Source organism: Typopeltis vanoorti, chromosome 20 (assembly GCF_054136105.1).
Source record: "Typopeltis vanoorti isolate ZY-2024b chromosome 20, IOZ_Tvanoo_1.0, whole genome shotgun sequence".
NCBI lineage: Eukaryota > Metazoa > Arthropoda > Arachnida > Uropygi > Thelyphonidae > Typopeltis > Typopeltis vanoorti.
This window is the reverse complement of record NC_143568.1, coordinates 21,727,012-21,746,573: the sequence shown is the minus strand read 5'-3', so window position 1 is coordinate 21,746,573 and position 19,562 is coordinate 21,727,012. Positions and strand designations below refer to the sequence as shown.

The following is a 19,562-nucleotide window of genomic DNA, read 5'->3' as shown; positions in this document are numbered from 1 at the left end:
GTGGGTGCTACAACTGCGAATGAGTTCAAGGCAAGGTATGATAGATACTGTGTGAATGTTGACCAGTTGTTCTTGACATTATGTTAGGGCCTCCCTCGATGAGTCTGTCGACTCCTTGGAGTTTCCCGGAACAATAATAATAATAATAATAAACTTTAATGAACTTCGAATAAATTTCTTTTGGCGTTAAACCTTCTTTTACAAAGAATTTTATAGTGCCCGATACTCAATTTTATCCATTTCAAGGGATACAGACAACACTTTTGCTTCAGACAGCTGTATAAAACAAGCTACTTGAGAGAACTTGCAATTTCACATGAATGCTTATGACAGATGTACCAACTTAAAAAAAAAAAGCTCTTGCTGATAGTGTTGCCATCTATGGTCGAGGCCAAAAACTTTTCAGACCCCCCTTGTATGTATTCATGTAATACAGAATTTCCATTCTAAAAGTCAATGGTTGTATATTTTCATACCTGCCAATGATTATATATATAACGTTCCAGAAAGAACCTTCTAGAACATCAGATGAGAAAGGCTGTTCCAGAAAATAGATGTGGAGAGGATGAAAGAAAAAAGAAAGAAAAAAAGGAAAAAGCTAGTTGGATGGGTTTGAAGTTGGCTATATGTGTTGATCAGCTGCCGCTGTCAATTTATTAATAGGTTATAGGTTCAGTTAAGCAACATCCATGAAAACCCAAAGTTTGCAAGAATTGTGAATAAAGAACTCATGTCTGTATCTTCTATGTCTTGACAGAGTACATATTATTATTATTATTATATTCAATTAACAGGGTTCACAGTCAGAGAGAGAGAGAGAGAGAGAGAGAGAGTGAGAGAAAGAATAATAGCATAAAATCTTGGACTTGCAAATGTCCAATTCGGGCCTTATCTAAAGGACTAGGAATCGACTAGATATCATTGTAAAATGTTCCTAAGAGTACTGTTTTCTGGAGTTTTGATGGTGTCTGGGAGGCTAAGATTTTTCCAAGTTTCATAACTGGTTTTGATATTACTCCTAGCATTCCTATGACAATGGGGAATGTCATTGTTTTTTTTTTTTTTCCAAAGTGATTGAATTTTAATCTCCAGATTTCTATACTTCATTAGTTTTTCATGCACTTTTTCTTCTACTCTGCTATCCCCTGGTATATCCACATCAATAAATCACAGATGTTGTTGTTCAAATGCAGAGATGTGTGCTATATTATGTTCCAGATGTCTGTCTGTCTGAATTTAGTCACATAATATCTTTGCATTTTTATTATCAATAACTTTTTTCATCTGAGTATTCCTAAGGAGTTTTGTAAGTTAAGAAACCATCTTTCTACACACACTCCAATGCACAGCTTTTGCAACCTGATCATGTCTTCATAGTCTGCAGGCATGGTTGGCTGAGTGGTCAGCATACTTGTTCTTCAACCAACAGGTCGTAGGTTCGGATCCCTCCATGGGCATGGATGTTTGTGATTTCCTTTCGATGGGAGATGAATTTCACTGCCCAGTGTGAGACCATTGCCTACTTATTAAAGTGGCCTGAAAAAGTATCATGTTTGGTCTCTAGACTAGAGTTTCCAGACTATTCAAAAATAAATAAAAAATTACGAAATATATATACATATATAAATAAATTGATAAAAATGAGAAAAAAAAACCCCTTAGCCAACCCATAGTTACAAATGTACTATAGGTTTACTAATAACCTTTCGTGGGTTGGAACTACATAAAAAAAGTCTGCATGAGCAATCTTTCTGCAAGAAAGTTAGAGGAATCAGTGCTAGGATGAACAATAGTGGTAATAGTGAGTCATCTTGGAAAATCCCTCTTTTGATATTCACTGTACACACATTATCTCCATTGACTATTAGTTGAGTTTTCATGTGGTCATGACAGCTATTTAGAATTTTCTGATGTTTTACTCGCTCCAAAAATTTCTAGACAGTTTCTAATCCAAGTATGTGGCAAGAAGTTGAATGGTAATCAGTTCATGACATATATAAGTTTACTTTTCATCTTTTTGAATTTTTAAAAATCATTTTGTCAATTAGCAACTTGTCTTTTCTTCCTCTTGAGTTAGTTTCAGCAGCATCCTTTTTGTTCGATAGGCAGAATTTGGTGTCAAGATAAATATTGACTAATTGAAGTTGCAAGAAGCCCACTGAATAATTTGAATGTTGCTGGCAGGCAAGTTATTGGGCAGTAATTACTTGGGACAGCTTCTTTTCTATGTTCTTTCAAAGTCAGAAATGTCCTTCTAATTGTGATCCACTCTTCAGTTGAGCCAATTGAGCATGAGTATTAGTCAAGTATTTGAGCCAAAACCCATGCAAGTTATCTTTGCCTTGTGCATTTCAGTTCTTCACTTTCTTTGCTTGCCTTCAGATCATTTCTGTGGTTATCACAAGGTCTTGCATCTGAGTGTTGTTCAGATGTTTTTCAACATCATTTATCTTAGTTTTGTTGTTCTTTTGGATTATCCCAGAACTCTTTCCAGAGCTTGATCTTCTGCGTTCAGGTGTTCAACAGTGTTTGGGGATTTCCCCATCAATATTTTGATAAAACTGATGTTATTTAGTCTTGATGTGAATATGTTACCTGTATTAACTTATTCTGCTTTCATAGAGAATAATCTTTTTTATTGCAGTGGCCACAGTTCTTCGTTTTAATTCTTCTGATACTTCAGTGATTGATTTGTTTCAAGGTTGTATCATTTTACACGACTGCACTGATCTTTTAAATTTTCCTTGCTTTAAATTCTTTAAATTTGCTCAAAGCTTGTTTATTTTTGATTCCAAATGTAATTTCCATTTTTGGATACCTTTTTTTCATTTGTTTTATTCATTTTATTCATTTGTTTTATTGTGTGGGCAAGTTCTTTCGTAATTACACGGCAGTGGTGCACCTATGGGGGGGGGGGAGCCTGCCCTCCCCAAAGAAAAAGGTAAAAAACACTAGAAAAGTTTCCAAAAATCTTTTCCTAATTAAAATTCATTTTTTTATTTATGTTGTGTCATGTCTTCTATTTCTATACTACTTATGAATTAGCAATCATTGCAAATGCTCAGTCATAGGTCGTATGCAATGCGTAGTGTTTATTCTCAAATCGTCTACTCAACTGCCCACCCCTCCCAAGATTAAATCCTTAGTGTACTACTGCTACAGGGTATCCCATAAGTCATGTAACATGCTGTAGAAAAGGCCTGTCTTTGTGAAGCAACTGCATAAGTTTTCTTTTTTTAACATCACTAGCTTTTTTTTATATTAGTTATGAAAAACCACATCATGTGAATGCCTTCCATTTTCAGCTTCACAAACAAAATGTAAATAATAATAATAATAAGCTAATCATTATTATTAGTAGTACTAATAGTATTTTCATGACTTCTATGGAGTCATAAGATTGATCTTGGGAGGTTAACTTTAGACAACACAAAGTCTATCATATCATTTCTTAAACTCATCTGCTGTTTGCACTTTTTACCACCCTCTCAAACAATGCATTCCTTACTCTTGCTACTCTCCATGCAAAAAAAACTTACTTCTTCCCTTTAAAAGGTGGGACATGGGAGTCTTCCCGGATACCTATATTTATTTCTTCCCCTTTTACTTGCCACTTCCTTTTGCTACTTCCAGGGATGTCTCTAGTGCTTGTTCCTTCCCATCATTCAACCATATGAAAAATCTTACCAGTATCAATCCATATAATAACCTCTCATCAGCTTAAATTTGTCAATCATATTCTCCTTTCATCATCTACCCACCAAACTTTGTAGTTTGCATGTCCTAAGTTTATCCTGATAACTGACATTATAAGTCTTAATATCATTTCATTAGCTGTCTCTGCAACCTCTCCAAGGTTATTTCATTCCCAGTGACCATGTAGTATCATCTAAGCTTTATACAATGGAACATCAGCCTTTTATATCTTATAGTCAATTCTCTGAGTTGTACTTCAAAACCTTTACAATATGTACTCTGAAGATCCATTGTTGCTTTCTTGCTCCATTTCTTCCAGTATAATGCCTCTAAGTGAGTAAAGCAACCGATGTGCAGATCTTGAATTGCAGAACCTTCCCTCTAATAGCATTAAGTTGATATCCTCATCCTTTGCTTACCTTTTGTACTTATTCAAATTCTCTTGTGGAGCCAAAACATCAGCACTATTACTAATAACTTTCCCAAGTTTTACATCATCTGAAAACAAATGAATATTTTTCTGTAGTCCAGCGACTGTATCACTGCCATCACTAAACAGTAATGGTCCCAGTATTGACTCAGTAGAATTCCACTTGTGACCTCCCTGATATTTATCTGATATCAGATAAATATCCAATATAAGATAACTTTTTTTTTAACCAACTTGTCATGTTGGTTAAAAATATAATAATAATAATAATATATATGCATGACAGGTATGCCGTACACTCATCCATGCTTGCTTGCATAAATAATATTGCCCTCATCTGCCCAAATCTGAATATAGTTCTTACCAATTTCTCCAAAATCTTAACATTGCAGAAAAAATACAAACTAGCCTATAGTTTGATACTTTCATTCTGCCACCACCCACATGCAATGGCCTTCCCTAAACTCTCTAGGAACTTGTCCCATTGCAAGACCTTTATTAAACAGCCAGGTTAATGACACAGTTAGTTCCACAGCACATTCCCTTAAAACATGTGGCAACATTTCATCTCGTCCCCTTACTGGCATTTAGCACACTCAGTATTTGGAATACATATACATCCTCTTCATTCACTTCTACTAATTTCTAACACTTTATCCCATTTTCCTTTTACTGACCACATAACAAAAAACTCCTTGGAATTGTCTTTGGATTGCAGCACTAATAATCTCCTCCTATATTCTAATTTTTCTTTCCTCACTGTACTAGCCCCTAGCCTGCACCTTCTATTCCTCATGCAACTGTTCTCCACTTCTCTCTTTATATGCTTTCTAAAATCTCCTTTTCATCTGCAATTCCTGTTTAATTTTTCTAGCCATCCATTTGCTCCAGATTGCTTTATCCTCTTCATTCGAGGTAAATCTGTCACTGCAGTCAACAATTCTTTCTTAAATATCTTCCATGCACTACTGACCTCTCTTCCTTCAAATTCTTTCATCCACTGTGTTGCTCCAAGCCAATTTCTAAGCCTGATGTTATAAGCCCATTGTTATAATCACACAAATTCCTTCTGTCTTGATATTTCTACATATATATTCATCCTCCAATCAGTACTGGGGGCAAGTATGACATCTCAGTCAAAATCAGATCTTCCAATGCTATGAAAGTCCAAAACTCTTAGATTCTTGTGTTCCCTATGCCACATGCTGCCTAAGACAGCTGTCCCTCAAGAAGTCTAATAATTCAGTTCCCTTATTGTATGCTGCTTCCTCTGCCTAGTCAATGTTGGATGAAAAAGAAAAACAGAAGAACTTGAACATTCAAAACGTGTTTTGATATGCATATCAATCTCAAACTAAATTAAAAAGGATTTTTATCTAAGTTAACTTAAATAAACATTAAATTGCAGAATATTTAGCCACACATTTTCTACTTTGTATTATAAAATGATCATCCTAACCTGATGGTTAGCAACTGCTTTAATTAAATTGCCAGTTAGCAGAGATATCTGTATTATAATTAAATTTACAAAGTGTGATAAAGCAATTCGATATCTTATTTTTTAATTTAAATGTAAGATGAAAAAAGATGTGAGATTTTTATTATTTATGTAAACTGTTAAGTAAATAAAAAAAAGAAAATCAAATTTACATTTACAGAAGAATAACAGAACACTCCATATCTATCAATCTAGTACTTGAAAATCACAACCTATGGGAAACAATGATTATGAAATCTTTATTTAGTGATAAATTGGGAATTTATATAGGTCATCAAGAGAAAAAAGAAAGTACACACTTTGTAGCAGAAACAAAGGAAATTATCAATACTGTGTTGCTGTGAATTTGTAGCTTTTAAAGGAAGTATCTTAGAAAGTATGTGATGAAAGACAAAGTTTTACGGTGCTCAAACTGGAAATAGTTTGGCCTCACAGGATGTAGTTTTGAATATGGTATTAGACCTGCCATCAAGCTAATGAGAGTGAGTATGAGATACTGACTCGGGAAGATGAGCAAATGAATGTCAAAAAGAGGCATGTATGGAACTATATGGAACAGGTGATTATAAAAAGTTATGTAGAGAACTTATATTGATACCAAGGAATGATGAGCTGCAAGGGAAAGAGATTGATAATGCACAAAAAACTGGTTGGAGTATATCCGAAACAAGGTGTAAATGTACACTGGGGGGGGGGGGAGAATCAGGCAAATAATTAAGGTGGGAGTGAAATGGATTAACAGCAAAATAAAACAAATAGTACTGAAAAAGATGTTGCAGAGAGTCAATAAGATAGCAAGCAATATTCAGATTCCTGATAAGTGTAAAATGCAAGATAAAAAATTGACAAGCATGATAAGGAAGGAAAAAGTGCAATATGAGAGAAGACTGGTCAGCAGACCAAATGAAATCTGCAATGTAATGAGCAAGAAGAAGAAGGCAGGAGTGAAATGGAGAATAATAAAATAAGGCAAACAATGTGGAAAATGAGGATGTCAAGACCTTCAAGAATATTTAAATAAATTTTTGGTTTGGAAGTTCATTAGATGTGTGTGATAGTTTGTGAAACCTATGTGCTCACATAGCAATGCTATTTTTAGACTTTTATTACGATTATGAAACCCCTCCAGAGAAGGACTCATCGAAAAAAGGGAATCTTCTATATCACTCATTGTCAACATACTTATGATATCGCTGATATCATATATGATATCAGCGATATGATATATGAGACAGCTGATCTCATACAAAGGTAGCAGAGTTTTTTTGCCTGGAAACTCGGGTTTTTCATCCTGAATACAGAAAAATCGACCTTCAGAACATGTGCAATTTACAGACAAAAAATACTGGTGGTGGTGGTGGTGGGGCAGTAGTGTAGATGATGATGGTAACATTGGTGTAGATGATGATGGTAGTAGCAGTTGGTGAATTAAGTGGTGGAGATGGACATTTGTAGAGTAGGTGCCCTTCCTCGATGAGTCTTTGGACTCCTTGGAGGTGTCACGAAATAATAATAATAATAAAAATAAATATGTTGACATGCTACTATTATCCCCCCCCCCCCCAGAATCCATTTGACTTTGTGATATAGCAAATATCTCCAGTCTCCCAAGTGGCTATTCCCACAATAGACCGTCCCTGCTACCTCCACCATGGCAACTCTAGCTTTCCTGATGTAGTCACTCCCACTTTCCCAGAGAACAAAAAACTCTCTAGATGCCTGTATCCTTCAATATTGAAATGCATCCCATTTCTGGCATACAGCTTTTTTTTTTCCTAGCATCAAATGCAGTCCATACATTCACATATTCCAGACTTCTCTTTTGATACATTCATTTTTACTGCTATTCTTCTCAACTCTGAATCATCATATCATATCTGGGCAATTTTATTATCTTTACTCTCTCACACTTTTCTGCTGCATGACCACTAACATTAACCTCAGATCTCATGCCACCTGATTCATGCTAATGCTCAGGTCATTCATCATCCCAACTATCACTATTGTCTCATTCACATCATTGTCACGGTCACACTATCATTCCTCCAATACACTTATTACGGATCTATTAATTCCTTGCTCACTTGCATCCCACACGATCTCCTCTGACGCTCTCCCTCCGTATGTATTACATAGGCTTAGGTGTTGGTTTTTATTCATAACAGTGCTTCATGGTAGAAACAATAGATGAAGATCAAGAATTAATTTATTCATCATGCTGATATTTCACTGAATTTCTGACCAGCATCCACAGAGCACAAAATCACAAATATGATAGACACACAGCACTCAATTAGATAGTTGTAGAAACAAATTCAAATTATTAATAAAAAAAATGAACTATTGTCCTAGTAAGGTGCCCTCTAGGTGCTAGATAAAACTGAAGTTAACTCAGAAGTCAGGCTAAATGTGGTCTTAGAGAATGATGATTTTAAAATCTTTGGAAATTTAATGCAGCAGTATTTGTTGAGATTGAGGGAATGCTTCATAGCTTCATGTCTGGAACATGAAGTCAAATAGCAAACACATCATCTACTGCTGTACATAGTATAGCCAAACTGATGATTTACATGTAGCTTGCCAAATGCCTGCTGAATTTGCTAGAAATTCCAAACAGAAATTTAACACAAGGTGGGGGGGGGATCCAATGCAGTCCCATCTAGATGTTTGTATATTTTTCCTTTCCATAAAAAATAACCTGAATAAATGGTGAATTTGAATAAATTCAAATATGTCAGGGGAAATATGGCTTGATAAGATCTATGGTTTCTATATCATACAATGATAAACAAAGAAGTAATATCAAAGCTGAACATGATGTCTGAGACATTCAGGTTAAGATTTTTTTTTTTAATTTTTTTTTTTTTATTAAGGTTTTAAAGTGAATAGAATTTTTGATAAAGGAAGGAGAGTTCCAAAGGAGTGGAAACTGGACTATATTGTTCTATTTTACAAAGGTAGTGATAAGACTGAGGCTGCAAATTATATGTCAATCTGCATGTCTAGAGTTGTGGTTATTGTCAGAGAGGTTGATGTGGGAGATCAGAAACCACTTTAGTCAATCACCTTTGAAAACCTGGTGACCAATTCTGTACATAATCCATATATGGCTGACCTAATCAAGGCCTTATACTATGGAATCATAATCTTTTTACTTCTACAAGTCAGCATACTGCCAGTATGCAATGTGCTGTCCTCAAAGTTAGCAATGGTCCCTCTAAATTTTAGGTCCCTATCCACCATTATCCCAGATCTCTGATTTCCTTCACCTCCTCCAATATATTCCCAGCAATTACATACTCTATAACCCATCTTTGCTTTCCAAATTTTAAAACCTTAAACTTTTTGTAACACTGAACTGGCAACCTACTCCTTTGCCCATTCACTCAGTCTATTCAAGCCTTCTTGTAAAGCCACATCTGTTCTGCTCCCCAAAGTTTTTCCCAACTTTGCATCATCTGCAAATAACTGCATGTTCCATTCCTTCCCCAATATTATTAACATACAAGTTAAACAGCAATGGTCCTAAAACATACTCTTGAGACATGCCACCAGTGGTCTTCCTCTTTCGGGACCCCCCCCCCCCCCAATACACAACTTGCTAATATCAAATAGCTAATCTCCAATCAAATGCACTAATCTATTATTCAAACTTCATTCATTCTAATTTAACCATCAACGTGGCAATTTATCAAAAACCTTTGCAAAATATAACTATATTAGTGTGTATAAATCTCCCTTGTTCAATGCATCTGTCACCCTTATTGTAAAGTAAGCAGATTATTAAACATGATCTTCCTTTAACAAACACACTATCCATCAGAGAGAATGTCACTGTTGTTGGTCTAATTCTGGACCTTGGTCCTTACTAATCTCTCCAACATTCCACAATGCCTGACACATAGACTGACCTATAATTTGAAGATTGAGTTTTGTTACCTCCCTTATGATGTGGTACAATCTTGCCTTCCTTCCACTCCTTTGAAGCATGACCCAATGTAAGACAGGTATTTCAGAATTAACAGGTTTGTCCAAGTTTGAGTGTTAAATTAAACAGATGTCATATTCCTGGCACATTCCCCTCAAAACATGCAATGATATATCATCAAGTCCCAAAGCCTTACTAACATGATTTACTCAATTCCACACATACTTCCTACTCAACTCATAGTCAGTCTTTCCTATTACCTTTCTGCTGTACTTAAACTCTGTCTGATGTCACATTCATGAGGATGAAATATCTTTATAAACTGCTCATTTAATATTTCAACTATATCCTCTGCAGTGGTTATCCTTTTACCATTTTCACCAATCAATATCATCGTTCCATAATTATTATTTCTTCCACTGGCTACTATTTTTTTTTTGTTTCATTAGCTAACTGCTGCGCATACATTTCTTTTTTTTGTCTGTTTTATATTCCTCATGCATTAATACTGCTCATTCATGCTGCTTCCATAATGCCTTCTTCCTCCAGACTGCATGTATATTTATTTCTCACTTGCTTTACTGAAACTTCTGACTCTTGGAATACATTTCCATAGTGCTTCTGCTAGATAATTCTTGAATAGCATCCAAGTAGAATTGATCTCCTTTCCATCCAACTCTTCATTCCATGATACAGCTGCAAGCTGTCTCCTGAGCTTTTCATAATCACCAGCTTTGTAGTTCCACAATATATCATTTCCACAAGGAAGTCTTCATATAGCTGGCAGCCACCCTCATAATCACTTTTTGGCCCTGGGTCTAATCTCCCTCCAGTTGGGAGTGACCAACTGGAGGGAGATTAGACACATCATTTATAATGACATCCTCTGATGGATCAAATCCAAGATCCTCATGTGCCCTCTCTTACATACTGCCTAAGATAAGTCATCTCTCAATTACTTGAGAAATTAATTTTTTTACTTTTGGATGTTATCACATAATCTAAATTACTATTATTAAAATCATCCATAATGATCACCATTTTCTATTTGTTGGCTAATTTTCTTATATATTTCACTGTCAGTGCCCTGCACATTACTAGGTGTATGAACAACATCCAACTAAATATTTCATTATATTCACATCTATCTCACACCACACTGCCTCTAAACCACTGCCACTATTTCCCCTTTGCATTGCTACCCTGCATGGGCACAACTTCTTTCTTTTCTATCATCAACAGCATTCCACCTCCTTTTTTTATCTTCAAGAAAAACATGACACCCTTGCATCTCTTTTCCTGTTAGGATGTTGTCTTCATCCAACTAAATCTCACTTATTCACATAATTTTTAGGTGAATGAGCTCAATCAATTTGTTTTCCTTATTTGTAGTGCTTGTACCATTCCTATACAAACATAATGGTTCATTTCTGGGTCTATAACAAGTCATGCATCCAGAACCCATTCCTGTCTTGTATACTCATGCATTCATATCCAGCATAAACCTTTCTCATGCTGATCTCTTCACCCTGATCCCCTCTCCATCTTTTTCCTGCCTGTCTTGAACTCTTGTTCTCTCATTTTCCTCACTCGTGATACTCATTTCTCTATTCATAAGTGCTCTTTCAATCTTTCCTTCCTTACTTTTATGCTCTTCTACATCACTTCTTTGCTCAGATCCACTCTCAGCAGCCTCACCAAACCCATTCAAATGCAGTCCATCATTCTTATATAGTTTCATTCATCCCTCAAAAATCATCCCACATATTTGCAAACTGCACTCCTTTCTTTTTCACACATTTCCACTAACATATCACTCATGATCTTTGCTCTCTGCTTATTCATCACTATCATACATGCAATTATATCATAATACTGATCTCACTTTCAGAAACTTCAATTTCTTAATGAAAATAATAGTGTATTTTGCTTGGCTGATTTCCTATCCTATCCTAATTTATACTCATGCGTAAATTAGGAAAATCATGCCTACACATTTTACCATGTAGGCATTCAGAATCAAAGCCCTACGGAATAGGATGGTTAATCCTTATTTCTGGAGGTGTCCTATGTCTGTAGAAGCGTGTGTTCATGGGGCCAGTTTGCTTGTTCAGCGGATGAAAAACTCGAGTTTTTCGAACCCAGGTCTTTCTAACCAAAGGGCTTTGTCTATACTGACTGAGCTACAGAGACTCTTCACTGATTTACACAGATTTATTTTTTATCTTCTTTCATTTACACATTCACATTGTGAAGAGCAAAAGCAAAAAACAACATCAATCGTTATTGTTTTTTCTTATATATAAATTTAGCTTATATAATATTATTTTATAAAGATACATGTAACACACATTTTCTTTACCTCTAACAAATTAACTTCTAACACTGTATTCATGAAAGTGAATGATAATCTTGTTAAACAGATATATACAAGTCCTACTAACACCAGTGAAACCTTCAGGAATTCTTTAATCCCATATTTTTCTTTGGATGTCACTAAAATAAAAAAAAAAGAATAAGATAATAAAAAAATAATCACTCAATCAATCAATACATGTGCATGTGTGTGCAGAAATATTCTTATTCTTTTTTATTATATGATGATCATTGCAGTTGCATAACATTTAATGTTTAACACATGTTCACTTATTAAATTAAATTAAATGAATAAAATTACTAACTCAATTATGGTTATCAAATCAGAAGCAAATTTTAAAATTAAATAATAGAAAGTTACTGTTTACTTCATATTACATTTATATCAAGATATATTATAATACAGAGGGAGTATTAGTTATAAGTGGATAATGGGGATCTAAAAATGACAATCAACAGTGAAAATTTCTTCATCATCATCATCATCATCATCATCAAATTCCTGACATGTACCCTCAAGGGGTGTACAGGATATGATAGTACTACATGAAAAAAATTACATCATTACCAACTTCCTATCTACAATTTTCCTCCAAATCAGTCTGTTACTTGTCAAGACTCCACCATTATCAGATCTTATATTTCTATCGTCTAAGGCACTTTGTACCGTATCAATCCACCTATATCTTGGTCTTCCTCTGGGTTGTTTTGCTGCCAACCTGGCAGAGAACACTTGTTTTGCTAATCTTTCTTTACCCATCCTGTTTAAGTGACCATACCACCTGAGATTAGCTCTGCTAATGCATTCCTGGATGCTGACAATGTCAAATTCTTTCCTAATATCCTCGTTTTTAATATGATATTGCCATTGATGCCATCTGTTCACGCCTCTAATCTTTCTCAGGACTCTCATATCTGCGGTCTCTAGTATTTTTTCAAGTGTTTTACTTCTGACCCAGCTCTCAGATCCATAAGTTAAAACTGGTTTGAACACTGTCTTGTATAAAGCTAATTTAGTGTTCCGACTAATTTCTCTCTTATTCAATATGAATTTATTCAATTGACTTCCCACCATACCAGCTTTGCTGATTCTGTTGTCTATTTCTATATTTAATTTACCATCTTCAGTAAAAATTGTGCCTAAGTAGCTAAAATGTTTTACTTGTTCCACAGGTTCTCCATTCACAACACAGTTGACATTTTCAATGATTCTGCCTATTTTCATCGTCTTTGTCTTTTTATTGCTGATCTTCATACCATATCTATTACAACAGCTATTCAATTTAGTCGGAGAATCTTGCAGACTTGTAGTGGATTTATTTAGAAGTATAACATCATCCGCATAAAGCAAAGAGCTGACATTAACATCTCCAATTTTGATATCATGTTTAATACCACTTTCTTTCATAATGTGATCCATATAGATAATGAATAACAGAGGGGATAATGTACATCCTTGTCTCACACCAGATTTAACATTAAACCATCTTCCTGTACTTCCTTCAATTCTAACTGCTGACTTACAACTCAAATAAAGACTAAGTATTGCTTGATATAATGCCCCATTGACACCATATAACTATAGTGAATTAAATAGCTTCTCTCTTGGCACCTTGTCATATGCCTTTTCCAAATCGACAAAACTTAAATACAGATCTTTGTTATATTCCCATGCTTTCTCGACTATTTGTCGTAAAGTGAAGATCTGATCCTGATAGCCTCTATTTGGCCTGAATCCAGCTTGTTCTTTACCAAGCTTTTCTTCCACAATTCTTCTCAACCGTTTCTCAAGTATACTTGGATAGATCTTGCCAGGAACACTCAGTAGGGAAATACCACTGTAATTCTCACATTCAGTTTTATTTCTCTTTTTATATATGGGTACTATGAGAGCTCTACTCCAATCATCGGGAATTCGTCCCTCTGTCCAGGCTTTCTGAACTATGCAGTGCAGCAACTGTAAGACTCTTATACCACCATACTTCAGCATTTCTGGTCGAATATCATCTACTCCTGCTGCCTTTCCACATTTCAAGCCTTTGATGGCTTTTTCTACTTCAAGTATGGATATGTATTCCTGACTGCGTGCCTGGGCATATTTTTTTACCACTGTGCTGTCATCACTGCTTGTTTCATTTAGCAGTTTTTCAAAGTAATTACTCCATACTTCAAGGATATCTTTTTCTCCCATTTTCATGTCATCTTTATCATCTCTAACTCCTTTTACAGCACTCTTTCCTCCATTCCTAAGTTTCTTCAACAACCTCCAGAATATTTTGTCACCTTCTTGATATTTATTTTCTATATCTTGCCAAAGTACTCCCATAACTTTTGTTTAGCTAGTGTTACACAGTGTTTAGCATTCTTGCATTCGTCTCCATATTCTCTAAGAGCAAAAGCTGACTTATTTGACAGGAACATTTGATATGCTTTCTGCTTTTCCTTCACTACCTCTTTAACTTCTTGTGTCCACCAGGGAGTTCTGAATTTTTTATCCTTGCAGACAACCTCACCACATGCCTCTCTGGCAGAATCAATCAATGTTTTCTTCAGAGTTTGCCACTGCATCTCTAAGGTTTGATTCCTGTTCTCAAACTCTTTCATTTTTTCTTCAATAATCTTTGTGTATTTTAGTCTACAGTTCACATCTGAGAGCTGCTCAACTTTTATTCGCTTTAAAACTTTCTTACATGTTATTCTTTTCAATACAAAATTCAATTTTATCCTGCTCAAGACTAAATAGTGATCACTTCCAATTTCAAATCCTCTGTACACTCTGGTATCCTGCACCAGGGAGAAAACGTCACTATCAACAATAACGTAGTCAATGAGACTTTTCTTATTCCTTGCCTCTTCTCTCCATGTGAATTTGTGCACATTTTTATGTTGGAACATGGTGTTAGTAATAACCAGTCCATGTCCTGAGCAGAAATCCAACAGATATTTGCCATTATTATTAGCTTTGCTCTTTTCTCCAAATTTTCCCAAAACATTTTTGTATGTCTGACAATCACTTCCTACTCTGCTATTTAGATCCCCAACAAGGACCAACTTTTCCTTTTTTCATTGTGTCAGTAGCTTTCTATAGAGCCTCAAAAAATTCCTCCACTTCTACATTAGTAGAACCTTCTGTGGGAGAACATAATCACAAATAAGTCTCATTGTCCAATTCCTCATTCTGATATTTGCCCACATCACTCTACTTGAGACTGCCTGCCATTCAAGAAGATTCGCCTCGTAATTTGTGTTGAATACTATGGCTACCCCTTCTTTTCTTCCTTGTTATTGCCTGAATATAACATCTTGTATTTATTGCTCAGAAAGATCTCTCCAGTTTTTGTCTTTTTTGTTTCAGTCACCCCTATTATGTTGATCTGGTACTTATCTAATTCCTCAGCTAGCTCCATTTCTTTGCCATTCACGCTTCTTACGTTGATAGTACCAATCTTTAACTCTGGTGATGTTGAGTTGGAGTTTGTTTTCAGATTTGTTCCAGTAGGTGACTTTTCGCTGTTCGCCCTGGTTCCCTGGTGAAAACAACGGGGGTCTTGTTTAACCGGGCGACGCCCCAGCCGGCATGAAATTTTGTCATGTTGTACCATCATTTTTTATTTTGGTTTAACCGATAAGAATACAATTTGGTCGGCTAAATCCAAAATTGACAGCCCATCCTTGTTCGTTCAGTATCCAAGTAGATACCCAACAGGGTGCACCACGAGAAGGTGAGGATTGGAGACCCACATTAACCTTTATACAATATCCATCTTACATTCCTTGAACTTACCATTGTCGGGAACTAACAACTAGTTCTGGCAATCTATTCCACTCATTCACCATTCTCCAAGTAAAAAAATCTAGTTTGCACACCTTTACTAACCATACTCTTATACAACTTCCAGGGGTGAGCCACAGTTCTCTCTCTCTATTCATCATATATTGAGAGATTTCTTTTGTGTCAATCTTATAGAACTCCTTCAGTAACTTATAAGTTTCTATCATGTCTCCTGTTTTTCACCTATCAAATAAACTTTGCTTCTGATTTGATAACCATAATTGAGGGATAGGGAGCATTCTACAGAGATGTCACTAGCTTGGCCATCATCTCTGGTTCTTTTTCACCACCTCCTGATCCCCAAGAAAATCAGATGATCAAAAATGTGCACAGTAGTTATGATGCAACCAAATCATAGCCTTATAAAGAGGGATAATAATCACCCCTATCTTAACTTGTTAGTCTCTTTTGCAACATCGAAGTAATCCTCTGAGCTAGTTTGCCAACTTTTGCAATGTATCCTCTGAACTTAAACTTTCTATCTGCCATTACCTCTCCCTAGTTTCATCAATTTTCTGCAATCCAGTACCATCCATGTAATCTTTTCAATCCAAAGTGCATAATCGTACATTTTGCAACATTAAATTGATAACTATTATCTTCATTCACAATGTTAATGTATTTAAATCACCCTGCAGGATATCTAAATCGCCTTTATTAACTACTGTCCTGCCCACTTTTGAATCATCAGCAAACAACTGAATATCCCCCCTCCCCAAATCATTCCCTAATACACAAGGTAAAAAGTAGTGGCACTAGTACAAGGCCTTGAGGCACTCCACTAGTCAACATCATTCCTCCTATATTCCACTCCACCCCATATTACTCTCTGGTATATGCTTGTTAAATCTCCCCCCCCCCCTTCTCCACCAAGCCTTCAGCTTTGTATCATTCCCATTTGTGACCCATAAGTCACAAAGGGGTTAAAACATTTAATAATTTTTTTTATTGTTTTTTCTGTTATAAATGAAATTCAGAATGGAGATTTTTCACTGCCCACACTGCTACAGTCACAATGGAACTCAAATATTTGGTGAGCGAATAATTTTGAAAAGATCTGCAATTAATTGGCCATTATGTTCTCCAGATCTGATGGCTCCCGACTTCTTCCTATGGGGTTTACTTGTAAGTAAAAGGTGTACATGAACAAGTCTCAGATAATCCAAAAGCTGAAGGAGAACATTCGTGCAGATATTAGGATAGAAAGGGCCTGTCTTTGTGAAGCAGAAAATGGAAGGCATTTAAGTGATGTGGGTTTCCATAATTAATAAAAAATTCTCCGGGTTCTGTATTTCATCATTATTATTATTATTACATAACACCTCCAGGTAGTCCAAAGGCTCATCGAGAGAGAGCATCTGCTCTACAACTCTCTGTCTCCACCAACCGCAACTACCTTCATCATCCACACCAATACCATCTACTGCTGACCACCACTAGTACTTTCACAGACAATCACAAACTTCCATGCCCACGGCGGGATTCGAACCCACAGCCTTTTGGTTGAAAAGCAGATACGCTAACCACTCTGCCAACCATTCTGGCAGATGATGATAAGAGAGAAGTAAATAATTCACTTAGGTTTTTGATTGTCCTTCATTTTCTGACTAACCCCAAACCAGCAATTTAAATGGGTCCTTTATATAATAATAATATATTATTATTATTAATTGATTGATTGAGATTTTTATGATTGAGAGTTATGATTGAGACTTTTAAACTGTTGAGAGGTGGTTACAGGGTTGACACTGGGGAGTTCTTTCGCTTGGTTGAACAGCGGGAAGGAGTCATGACAAGGGGCCATCCTTGGAAGTTACGAAAGGAAACTGTGAGAAAGAGGGTGAGAGTGGTTTTTTTGCATGTAGGGTGGTTGACTCATGGAATGCATTGCCTGATGGAATGGTGAGAGCGAGAACGGTCAATGCATTTAAGGAGTGGTATGATAGACTTGTGTTTCTTAGAAAGGACCTCCCACGATGAGTCTTTTGACTCTGTGGAGGCCTGAATAATAATAATAATAATAATAAAAATAATAATTATTATTATTAATAATCTTTTATATATTATAATAAAAAAATAAAAAGAACTAATAAGTAAAACGTTAATAAATGTTTAAACTCCTTTGTGACTTATGAGCCATCCTGAATAGTAGTTTTTCAAGTGGTATTCTGGCAAATGCGATGAAGGTTTAACGGGGACTATGACAGGATGTGACATCTATGCCAATGGAAAATGCATGTTTATTGTACAAAAACTGACACTCATACTTATGGAAAGACACATGTAAAAGACTCATTTAAATTGCTGGTTTGTTAGTCAGAAAATGAAGGAGAAATGAAAATCTAAGTGAACTTCTATCTTATTATCATTTACTACTCAGGTGTCTGGAGACTAGATGATTCTGGTTCAGGGTCATTAGTCTCTTTTCCAATGACCGAATTTTCCTCGATCTCCACATAGCTGTTCACATCTCTGGCATATCAAGTTATACATAAATGTCACTGACTCACTCACTTACTACTTTGCTTGCTCTTAATAACATCAACTTTAATATCCAGCCACAGTGTATGCTTTCTTTTATACACAGGAACTGCCTTTGCCAATTCTTTTAAGATTTGTACACAAAGGAACAGTAATAACATGCAAAATAAAAAAGATACTACTGTAAATCTAAGCAAAATCATGATGCGGCTATTTACTTGCAACAGCAACAAAGAAACAACGTGACTCAAGTGAGCATAAGAGATATATGGAAGAAAGAAACAATTTGGCATGTATTGCCACAAAAACTATGTAAATGCAGGGGCTTGGTTAATAAAGACTCACAAAGCAGGGACTCCCTGTATTTATTTGAAGTTATGGTGAATTAATTTATCCTAGTTCAAAGAAGCAATGCACATTCAGCAAATACTATCCTTCTTTTATGCCATAACCATATACAGGGTGTTCGGGATAAATTTGACAGTTTCGTAAGGAAAAAGAAAATCTTCTTTGTATCTATTAAATTTAATGAATTGACAAAAACACATTACAGGCAGAGTTAATTACAATACTATCAACAAGATTTACTCAAAATAACCACCATTAGCATCGATCACAGCTTCAATTCTGCTTCGGAACCTCGAACAAGCTGATGCTACAGTCTCCCTGGGAAGGGCCGCAAAAACTGTTTTAATTTTATCCATTAACTGGGCTTTTGTATTACTGGAAGTGCGATTGGTGTCTTTTTCAACTGCGCCCCATACAAAATAATCCATGGGGTTAAGGTCTGGGGAGTTTGGAGGCCAAACATTTGGAATGGTGAAGTCGTAGAAATTTTCAGACAACCATTTTTGACTTTTCCCAGAGGTGTGGCAAGGGGCCGAATCCTGCTGCCATACATACGGCCTACCATTGGCTACCCTTGTTATCCAGGGCTTGACTACAGTTAGCAACTCCACGAACAAAGCCCGAATTCCAATGCCAGGGTTCTTCAACACCTGTTCCTGCAGATTTGCGAGGAATTCTGCTGTACGAACGCAATCAGATCGTCTGCTAGGGATCTTTCTTCTTGCTACATCCTCGTAGTCACCATTGCAAGTCTCTAGTTCATGCCTGATTGTTTTTACTGTATTCAGGGAGCATTGGGCAGCAGTCGTAATATCCTTATTTTGATGGCGGGCACAAATCATCATGATACAAGTTATTCTCTTTCATGATTCAAGTGGGTTCCAGCTATCCATCCTTTCTGACATCTTGTATATGAATGAAGAAGGGTCCAAACTTTTAAATGAAGAGAAGTGTGTGTTAATACATGTAACTT

At 35.9% G+C, this 19,562-nt stretch overlaps 1 protein-coding gene across 3 annotated transcripts in view; it reads right to left on the bottom strand.

Moving 5' to 3' along the window:
• Window positions 1-19,562, bottom strand: part of LOC150095276 (MFS-type transporter SLC18B1-like) — a 545,110-nt gene that overhangs the window by 195,374 nt on the left and 330,174 nt on the right. For all 3 annotated transcript variants that reach the window (XM_090410476.1, XM_090410480.1, XM_090410477.1), the window contains exon 8: window positions 11,915-12,048. In XM_090410476.1, coding sequence (XP_090266602.1) covers window positions 11,915-12,048 — 134 coding nt within the window. The remainder of the gene's footprint in view (window positions 1-11,914; window positions 12,049-19,562) is intronic.